Below are 10,052 nucleotides of genomic sequence, written 5' to 3'. Positions count from 1 at the left end.
TTGCAATGAAAAATTGAAGACATGCCATGCTAGGAAACACATGATGTTGAATAACATAATTGCATGATTACATGTTTGAAATTTAAAGTGTGGGTAGATCGAAATGGGGTCGAAGGCAGATTGTGATCCAGATGCTCCAGTGGGAGGGGATGGCAAGCTTTGATTTCTATGGCGGAGATGCAAAGATAGTGGGTGAAGAAAGAAGTAGAAGAGTGAATTATAACGATGAAAATGTCGTTGGTGTGTATGAGGATGCTAAATCATATGTTAGACACAATTGTCGCCTGGTGACTTTATTTATAAAGTCGGGCTCATGCCTTTCCTAAAAGAAAAAATGTTAGACACAATTGATGAAATCAAAAAAAAAGATATATATCCACATTGAGCACACGGGCACTCATCTAGTTCATCACTAAAAGGGAATGTGGAAGATTGCACTGAACATACTATTTTATAATCGCGGATTAGAAAGAAGATACTCTCTATGTTAGTGCCAAAAAAACGTCTTATATTAAGTTACAAATGTAGTATATGTTATCATAATCCACAATTTCTTCTAAAAGAATTGGTGGTGGGTCTTGCTGATTCCGTTGGTCATACGAAAATTGTGTTGACCACGTGCCTTTAATTTGCATTATCCACCATCTGCACGGCGGGTCGTTGCAGCCTGTGTGCTTGCTTGCTTGTATGATTTGCCAATTGGAGTCCATCGTACGGTACAAAGTGAGAGCTCAAAGGGAAAGGAGAAATCCAAGGTTCAGTGAGCAGCTGGAGCTGAGCACACTTCAGCCGGCACATTGACTTCACATTTCTTTGCCCTCCAGGATGCCTCGGCCGGCAGTCGTCATCGCCGCCCTCGTGCCCGCGCTCGCGGGTGCTCATAGCTTCTGGATCGAGGAGGCTGTTAGAGCTAATCTTGATATTATTGTATCAACATTTAGTTTGTTTTTGTTATGCATGTAACTTACATGGTCTAGGAGTAGCTAGTCGTCGAAACTTTGGTTGAGCGCACGAAGAAGGCGAGATGCCAGGATGCCGTGTGAAGCGGCGAGTATGACGAGATGCCGAGGCGGCGTGAAGCCGTGGTGCTGTGTGAAGTGGCAAGGCGCGACGAAGGCTGAAGTGTGATGGACTAAAGTATGACCAAGTAAGTCAGGTGATCTGGCAAGTTCTCGGCTGCTGTGTTGATCAAGTAGCCGATGCATACGTAGGTGATTAGCTGCATGGTAGTAGTAGGCCACGTTGAGACGTGGAATTGGTTTTAGATATGGACGAGTCTTGTGGCTGCTGGAGTGATTCTAGCTAGGAGTAGGATAAGGCAATTAGTATGTGCATGTAGATAGGACAAGTTAGTGCATGCAGGACGTGCTGTTAGTGGCCGATCGTGATGGCCGGACGTGAGTGCGTGGGTCTTGGCTGAGTGCCAAACTTTGTATAAATAGTCATCTCATTCAGTAATGGCAAAGAGGCCGACGAGGTCCAGCAAAAAATATGTAGCCTGTGTGTTCGCCAAGGAGAAGAGCCTATCGCAAAGCTTTCGTACTCCTCCTTGGTCCATGCGTGTGTGTGTGTGTTCTTGAGAGAAGGTACAAGAGAAGAAGATAGAGAGAAACCACAAGAGAGCTGTGAGAGCCAGCTCAAGGTAGAAGAAGAAGCGGCACTGCGAGGAAGCGGCGCCAACAGAGGCGACCGTGGCCAGCATCCAGCTAGGCTTCAACAACGGGAGCCTCACCTCGGTAGAGCTCGTCCGATTCTACCTGGACCGGATCAGCAGCCTCAACCCGCTGCTGCACGCCGTCATCGAGGTCAACCCGGACGCCCTCCGACAGGCGGCCGGCGCTGACGTTGAGTGCTGCTCCGGCCGCCACCGTCGGGCCAGGGGCGCGCTGCACGGCGTGCCCGTCCTGCTCAAGGACAACATCGCCACGCGCGACGTGCTCAACACGACAGCCGGGTCGTTCGCGCTGCTCGGCTCCGTGGTGCGGCGGGACGCTGGCGTGGTGCGCCAGCTGCGCCACGCCGGGGCCGTGGTGCTCGGCAAGGCGAATATGGACGAGTGGGCCAACTTTCGCAGCTTCTCCGGCGGCGGCTGGAGCGCCCGCGGCGGCAAGGGCGGGGTAACTAAACACGCCTTAAATCCTTCTATTTTGAGTTAATGGGTCCTTTGTAACGAAGAACAGTATGATCGTCTCTCGCTTTCGTGTAGAACCCCTACGTGCTGTCGGCGACGCCGTGTGGGTTGAGCACGGGATCAGCGATCGCCGCGGCGGCGAGCATGACGGCGGTGACGCTGGGAACGGAGACGGACGGCTCGATACTCTGCCCGGCGTCGCTGAACTCAGTGGTGGGGATCAAGCCCACGGTGGGGTTGACCAGCCGGGCTGGGGTTATTCCCATCACACCACGCCAAGCCTCAACCGGCTGGCATAATAAAGATAGGTAAACTAATCGCCTATCCTATTACATGACCGCCATCCAAACCGGTTGAAAATATCCCGCGCTACCATCTCCCACCGGACAGATCCAGTAACCAAAACGCTCCCTGGTCTCCGTCGGAGTGAGTAATGACCACATACGGATCAGCGCCTGCATTCTTTTTTTTGAGGGGTTCACGTGGCCTGTATTCAAACCTTGTGGATCGTATCAAAGCCTTGTGATCTTTTATTTTACAGGCTTCATATTGGGTACGAACATTAAATTTAGAAAAAATACCGAGATTTTTCGTTATTTTTTTTTTGAGATTTTAGGATATAGAACATGGGTTTTCGTTCTACTCCTGTGTGAAATTTCGTGAAAGAATATCATGAAACGTATTCATGGCAAAAAAGACAGAAAAAATCTATGTATCGAAAAAAACTGTTTGGATGGATTTTTATTCGGACAATATTTCCTTCACAACGGATACGTTTCTTGGTATTTTCTCAGGACATTTCACATGCGGGTATATTGAGAACCCAGGTTTGATATCTCCAAGTAGTTTCTGATTTTTGAATTTTATTGATAGTTTTTACATTTAATATCCGTATAGGGGTGTGGAGGACCCGGGAGCTCCTGTGTAGTTTCCCTTCATATTGCCAACATTGCTTTTGCTTCATTTTTATGATACACAGCTCACAGGCTCACACACATGGCCATCGCTTGCATCGATTTGTCAAAGTGATTTACACCATGTTAAAAAAATGGAATTAACATTTTATCAACAAACAGGCCGATCTGCGGCACGGTGGCTGATGCGGTCCACGTGCTGGATGCCATTGTTGGCTATGACCCAGTTGACGCTCCAGCCACAATGGCGGCTTCCAAATACATCCCTCCTGGTGGATACACACAGTTCTTGAAGAAAGATGGGCTTAGAGGGAAGAGAATCGGCGTTCCTAATGGCTTCTTCAACTTCCCAAATGGTAATGTGCAGCAGATGGTCTACACGCAACATCTCAACACAATGAGGTACTTTCACTGTCTGGGTTTACAAAGCTCATTTGATTTGTCTTAAGTCACGCCTTTTAAGTTTGACTAATTTATTGGGAAAAATATCAGTATTTACAGTATCATATCAATGTGAGTAGATCTATCATGAATTATATTTTCATATTGTATTTGCGTTAAATCATAGATGCTACTATGTTTTACAAATTTGGTCAAACTTAAATATTTGGAACCTATGACTTGATAAATGAGTCTTGTGACCCATTATCGATAGAGTACAACTTAGCTGATTTCATTTATCTTTATTTTTTGTCATAGAAGTGAAATACTTTGGCCTCTTCATTGCGAGGGGCATAATGCCCCTAAATATTGGTTTGTTTGTTAGGAGGAAATCAAAACATATGCCATCTATGGTGTCATATCACATCAACTTGTATATTTTTGTTTGGTTTGAAGGAAACAAGGTGCAATCGTTATTGAGAAGCTTGACATAGAGAATTTAAGTGTCCTATTGGATTCCCAAAACAATGGCCAACAGATTGCATTACCAGCAGAGTTCAAGTTAAGCCTCAACTCCTATCTGTCAAACGTATTACATTCCCCAGTTCGGTCGCTTGCAGAGATCATAGCTTTCAACAATGCACATCCTGTTGAGGTCAGCTTAATTTAGAGTTAATTATTATTTTTAATGTATTTGTTTCTCGTTATGATGCATATTTCCTTTGTAGTTACCTGTTTAGCCTTTTGAAAAACAAGTGCAACTTAACTTTTGATAATTCCATGCCTTGTAGGAAAACATGAAGGAAAATGGTCAAACTGTATTCCTGGTGGCTGAGAACACGACTGGCATCGGTGCCTTGGAGCGAGCGGCGATTAGACAGTTAAACAAGTTGTCCGCCAATGGATTGAAGAAGTTGATGAGGGAGCATGAGCTAGATGCCATCATGACACCTAATAATGCAGCATCTTCGGTGCTAGCCATCGACGGCATGCCGGCCATCACCGTGCCGGCCGGGTATGGCAAGCAGGGGGTGCCGTTTGGTCTCTGCTTTGGCGGGTTAAGAGGTTACGAGCCAAGGCTGATCGAGATGGCATATGCCTTCGAGCAGGTCACCATGGTCAGGAAGCCGCCTACGTTCTTGCCATAGAACTGACAATGCGGAAAGGTGGTGTTGGAACTTATTTATTTTTGTGTCACAATATTTATGCACGTCCATGATATAATCATTTTCTCAAACTAGTAGTTCATAAACATTACGGTTGGGTGCACGGTCGTGACTTCCTCTCGCTTCATGTGAGGTAGAGCGCAGCCTCGCGTCAACAGCTGCCAAAATGGGCCGGCCCAGCGAGGTAGAGAGGCCTTCATCGCCTTTTCTGTGTTTTTTTCATTTTGCTTGGTTTTTTATTTTTCCTATATTCCTAAATGTTCTAAATATATCTACTTTATAAATAACTTTACATAAAGTATTTATAAATTTTGATCGCACACTTAAAAAATGATAAACGTGTAAAAAAAATGTCCCTGATGTATACAAGAAATGTACCGTGTGTGTGGCAAAAATTATACATCAAAACATATACATGAAACACTGTTAATCACGTATTTAAAAAAGTTTAAACATGTATATAAAACATGTTTCTGATGTATAAAAAATGTATAACATGTATGGACATAAAAATATGAATTTTATAAAATGTAGAAATAAAAATAGGGTATGTTTTGCAAAAAGGGAAAATGATAAAAATAGACATAGAAACGTAAAGAAATCCGTAAGGAAACCAAAGTATAACAAAGAAAAATAGATATGCAGGAAAATAAACAAAAGAAAACTGACAAAAAAAAGAAAACAAGAAACAAGAGAAAAACCAATGCAATGAGAAAAAACTAAGAACATAAATGAAAATAAACTGTAGAAAATAATTTAAAAGTAAAAATGAAAAAAGAAACAAAGAAAACCAAAGAAACTAGGAAGACCGATAAAAAACCCCAGAGAAAAACAAAGAAAAAAAAGAGCGAAGAAACAGAGAAAACCTGAAAAAATAATCAAACTAGTGAAGCAAACATAATGAGCGATGACTTGTCAGCGAAGGAGGACACGAAAAAGGTCCGACCCAGTACTGTAATATGCATAAAAAAGTGTCAGACGGTAGGTACTCCCGAATCACTAGTTAAGGGGTACCCCTTGCAAAGGTCACTCTCAGCTTCTCTGGCGCTTACAAGTGGCGCACTGCAACATGGGAGTTTTCCCATTTTTTGCAGATTCTTTTTTAAAAACATTTTATCTCTTGAACCGTGTCTTCAAATTACGAATTGTTTTAACCGTTGGATTTTTAGTTTTGAGATATTTGAAATTATATCCCATGTTAATTGGTTTCAATGAACTCTCTTTTTATGAAAAACCGGAGCCATAGGCACAATTTTTCTCTCCAATATTTTCCCTTTCGAGAAGCACAGATTTGTGTATCCGTGAGATACAAATCTATGCTTCTCGTGGAAGCAGAAAAATATGCACAAAAATACTCACGATTTTTTCCCTTTCCAAAGAAGTACAAATGTGCTTCGCAGGAGAAAATCTGTACCTCCACGAAAAGCAAATTCGTGCCTCCGCAAAAAAAATCATTTTTTGCCTCCGTAAAACTACATGTAAAATGAGAAGCACTCTGCCGAATTTCCTTGATCACCGTACTATATCTTCCTCGGTTAGCTGTGTTTATATCACCCACCACTTGCTTGGAGTAAGAAGCAATCACCATCCGCTGAATGTTTAGGTCTTCTGCCAAGGAGAATCCTTCCCTGCACGCGATCGCTTCAAGTGTAGCCAGATGTAGGATGCCTTGTACAACCAGAGCAGAGCTCTCAAGGAAGGCGCCCTGGTCATCCCTGCACGCGGCCGCTGCAGTAACTCCACTGGCCGATCGCAAGAGCCCTGCATCAACATGTATTTTGGCCACCCGAGCCGGTGGTGCCATCTGGCGGCTGTTTCTTCTCCTCGACGGATCACCAACCACCATTTGAGCTGACTTCTTCTCTTTTACTCCCTCCGTTTCTAAATACAAGTCTTTTTAGAGATTCTACTACAAACTACATATGAATGTATATAGACATATTTTAGAGTGTAGATTCACTTATTTTACTCTGTATGTAGTCCATAGTGAAATCTAAGACTTATATTTAAAAACGGAGGGAGTATAATATAAGCGAGATATGTGCAGGCTAAGAGGAAGAGCAGGCCAAGAGCCCAAACCAAGTGATACTACCAGCGTCAATTTTCATAGGATTCCAACGCTTATGTTAGAGCATCTCCAGCCGTTCGGCACCCCGGGGCGCATAAAAATCGCGCCCTGGGGGCGAGCCAGCGATTCTTTCGGCGTTGGGGGCGGTTTTGCGTCCAGTCGTCGCTCCCAGTCGCCGATTTTCGCCCACTTTTGAAGCCCGATTTTGGCGAAAAAGGCCCATATTGGCGAGAATAGGCCCATATTCGGCATGTTTCGCCGTGGCTCGACGTTCAATTATGAACATAAATATTTTTTTATCACATATTTCATCACAAAAATTTCAAATACTTCAACAAAATAGTACAACAACAAATGTTCAATACAAATTATATAGTTCAACAAATAAAAACTCATATTTCACTATGAGATGCTCTTCTTCCTGGACGTCGGCCTCGGCTTCCTCCTCCAGCAGCGCGGCGAGCACTTCCTCGTCATCCGAGTCCATCGCCGAGGCAGGCAAATCGCCAAACACCTTGCGCGGGGTGGGCGTGCACCCGCCGCTAAACTGCCCCTCCGCGGCCGGAAACGCCCAACTGGTGTCGGAGGGGTTGTCGCGGCGAACCTAAGCTATTTTTCCGGCAGGGAATGGCTATCTACCGGTGAAGGGCGGCGGGGCAGCGCCGGGATATACCTAGTTGCGGCCGACAGCGCGGGGGGTGGGAGGCGGTCGGGGAAGAAAATCTTGACTTTTCACCCGACGGCGTGGGCCAGCCGCGCTTTTTCCTTGCGCCGGAGCCCCCAAGCGCCCCTAGCGCGCCGGGTTCGGCCTGCGGCCGCCGGCCGGAAAAAAGGGCCGAACCAGCGCTTTTCGTCGTCCTGGGGCGCGACTGGGTCGTTTTTGTGGCGCCGGCGCCGAAAAAGTCGCCGGGGGGAAGGGGGGACTGTTGGGGGCGCAGCTGGAGATGCTCTTATGGAGGATCTTTTGAAACAATGATGCAGCATATGAATGAAAGGTGCTAAAAAGACAAAAAAAAACAGAGTGGATCCAACAGACTCGTGGAGCACGCGCAGCTGGCGGCCCCAATTTACATAGGATTCCCGCCGCTCATGAAGCATCTTTTCAAACGATGATGCAGGCAGCATATGGAAAGTGCCAAGCAGACAAAAGCTGAGTGGATCCAACATAGTACTCGTGGAGCTGGTCATACTTTACTAATTTAAAAGCAACGAGCACTAGCCATAGCCAGGCCACCAACCACACCGACACCGTCTAGTCCAGGGCTCAGCTAAGCAAGCATGGCTTGGCTGCGAGTGCAGGCTGTTGCCGTCGTCCTAGCTCTGCTAACGGCCGCCGGCGTCACGCACAGCTTCGAGTTCCATGAGGCCACCGTGGATGCCATCCAGCTTGGCTTCCGCAACGGCAGCCTCACCTCGGCCACCCTCGTCCGGTTCTACCTGGACCAGATCCGCCGCCTCAACCCGCTGCTGCACGCCGTCATCGAGGTCAACCCGGATGCGCTCCAGCAGGCAGCACGCACTGACGCCGAGCGCCGTCGCGGCATGGCCACCGGCGCGTTGCATGGGGTCCCCGTCCTGCTCAAGGACAACATCGCCACCCGCGACGTTCTGAACACCACGGCCGGCTCGCTGGCGCTCCTCGGCTCTGTGGTGAAGCGCGACGCCGGCGTGGCGGCCAGGCTGCGGCGCGCTGGCGCCGTGGTGCTCGGCAAGGCCAGCCTCTCCGAGTGGGCCAACTTCCGCAACGTCCACAACGGGTGGAGCGCGCGTGGCGGCCAGACGCGCAACCCGTATGTGTTGTCGTCCGACCCGTGCGGGTCGAGCTCCGGGTCGGGCGTGGCCGCGGCGGCGAACATGGCGGCTGTGACGCTCGGCACCGAGACCGACGGCTCCATACTCTGCCCGTCGTCGTTCAACTCCGTGGTCGGCATCAAGCCCACCGTCGGGCTCACCAGCCGCGCCGGCGTCGTCCCCATCACCCCTAGACAAGACACCGTCGGGTACTTCTCCTCTTTCTTCGCTTTGTCCACATCACCTAGCTTTCAAATTTATGCAGCATATAAAAATCTTGGACCTCACTCACTCAGTATAAAATTTCAATTAAGTTTACTCAACTTAAATTTAGTTTGCATTTAATTTTAATTTGATCGGGTATTTTGAGATTTTGAAAAAAACGTTGGAAATTTGAAATGTTCAGCATGCTGTTTGCAATGTTGCAGGCCGATGTGTCGGACAGTGTCGGATGCAGTCCACGTACTGGACGCCATCGTTGGCTACGACAAGCTCGATGCCGTGGCCACTCGAGCAGCATCCAAGTACATCCCTCACGGCGGATATCTGCAGTTCCTGAAGAAGGATGGGCTGAGAGGGAAGAGGATCGGCGTCCCCAATGAATTGTTTTTGTTTCAAGGATTTGGAGAGAAGCAGATGAGGGTGTACAGACAGCACCTCGCCACAATGAGGTTATCACACTTCAAATCTCCCTGACTAGTGTAAATTATTATACTTACATGAAACATTGGATTCATTATTAATCCGTTGTAGGAAACAAGGAGCCATGGTGATCGAGAACCTTGACATCACCATCGACAGTCAAGATATCGTTTCCAATGAGTGGACTGCCATGCTGACGGAGTTCAAGTTGAGCATAAACGAGTACTTGGCGGACTTGTCCTACCCTCCGGTCCATTCTCTTGCGGACATCATAGCTTTCAACAAAGCGCATCCTATAGAGGCAAGCATACAAAAAAACATTCTAGCTTTCAACTCTTAAGTCTTCTTGTCATAGATTCAAACAGTGTGGAATCATGTTGCGGAGGACATCAGGCAATAAAACTCTAAAAAGGAGATGGCTGCTAATGTCATTTATTCTGTATATACTTTCTTAGATATTCATTTACATTTTGTACAGGAGAGGCTAAAAGATTTCGGGCAACAAAACCTTATCTTAGCCCAAAATACAAACGGCATTGGCCGTCTGGAAAGAGCTCGGATCCGCTGGCTGAAGGAGCTCTCCGCAAATGGGCTGGAGAAGCTGATGAAGGAGCATCAACTGGACGCGATCGTTGCACCCGAGCACTATGCTTCCAACCATCTCGCCATTGGCGGCCAACCCGGCATCATTGTGCCGGCTGGGTACAACGAGAAGGGTGTCCCTTTTGGCATATGCTTTGGTGGGCTGCAGGGATACGAGCCGAGGTTGATCGAGATGGCCTATGCTTTCGAGCAGGCTACTAAAGTGAGAAGGCCACCCATGTTCAAGCCTTAACTAGGACGTGTGACTTTCTTGAGTAGCGATAATGTGGTGCAGTATGGGCCAAAAAGTCTCCACTTGCACTGTTCTCTCTTGGTGTAAAAGAATAAATCTGAAATGTTACTTCTTGGGCCAACAA

At 47.0% G+C, this 10,052-nt stretch overlaps 2 protein-coding genes across 2 annotated transcripts; both read left to right on the top strand.

Moving 5' to 3' along the window:
• Positions 1 to 825: 825 nt before the first annotated feature.
• On the top strand, positions 826 to 4,632 carry LOC119361787 (probable amidase At4g34880). Its single transcript, XM_037626939.1, has 6 exons — positions 826 to 900; positions 1,686 to 2,117; positions 2,207 to 2,439; positions 3,208 to 3,447; positions 3,883 to 4,081; positions 4,218 to 4,632. The coding sequence occupies exons 1-6, from the start codon at positions 826 to 828 to the stop codon at positions 4,572 to 4,574; spliced, it is 1,536 nt and encodes a 511-aa protein (XP_037482836.1). The 3' UTR covers positions 4,575 to 4,632.
• Positions 4,633 to 7,859: 3,227 nt separating this feature from the next.
• Positions 7,860 to 10,052, top strand: LOC119361786 (probable amidase At4g34880). The gene is made up of 4 exons (XM_037626938.1): positions 7,860 to 8,660; positions 8,880 to 9,122; positions 9,205 to 9,394; positions 9,572 to 10,052. Exons 1-4 carry the CDS (start codon positions 7,939 to 7,941, stop codon positions 9,926 to 9,928), a joined length of 1,512 nt encoding a protein of 503 aa, XP_037482835.1. The 5' UTR covers positions 7,860 to 7,938; the 3' UTR covers positions 9,929 to 10,052.

The sequence above is a fragment of the Triticum dicoccoides genome, chromosome 2B (assembly GCF_002162155.2).
Source record: "Triticum dicoccoides isolate Atlit2015 ecotype Zavitan chromosome 2B, WEW_v2.0, whole genome shotgun sequence".
Lineage (NCBI taxonomy): Eukaryota > Viridiplantae > Streptophyta > Magnoliopsida > Poales > Poaceae > Triticum > Triticum dicoccoides.
This window is presented reverse-complemented; position numbering and strand designations above follow the sequence as displayed.

What these genes read in the sequence shown, in the direction of transcription:
- LOC119361787 (XM_037626939.1), top strand. Translation starts at nt 826, where the DNA reads ATGCCTCGGCCGGCAGTCGTCATCGCCGCCCTCGTGCCCGCGCTCGCG. An exon ending in ATAGCTTCTGGATCGAGGAG is followed by an intron (nt 901 to 1,685) that starts GCTGTTAGAGCT and finishes GCGCCAACAGAG; the next exon opens with GCGACCGTGGCCAGCATCCA. An exon ending in GGCTGGCATAATAAAGATAG is followed by an intron (nt 2,440 to 3,207) that starts GTAAACTAATCG and finishes ATCAACAAACAG; the next exon opens with GCCGATCTGCGGCACGGTGG.
- LOC119361786 (XM_037626938.1), top strand. Translation starts at nt 7,939, where the DNA reads ATGGCTTGGCTGCGAGTGCAGGCTGTTGCCGTCGTCCTAGCTCTGCTA. An exon ending in CAGCACCTCGCCACAATGAG is followed by an intron (nt 9,123 to 9,204) that starts GTTATCACACTT and finishes AATCCGTTGTAG; the next exon opens with GAAACAAGGAGCCATGGTGA. An exon ending in ACAAAGCGCATCCTATAGAG is followed by an intron (nt 9,395 to 9,571) that starts GCAAGCATACAA and finishes CATTTTGTACAG; the next exon opens with GAGAGGCTAAAAGATTTCGG.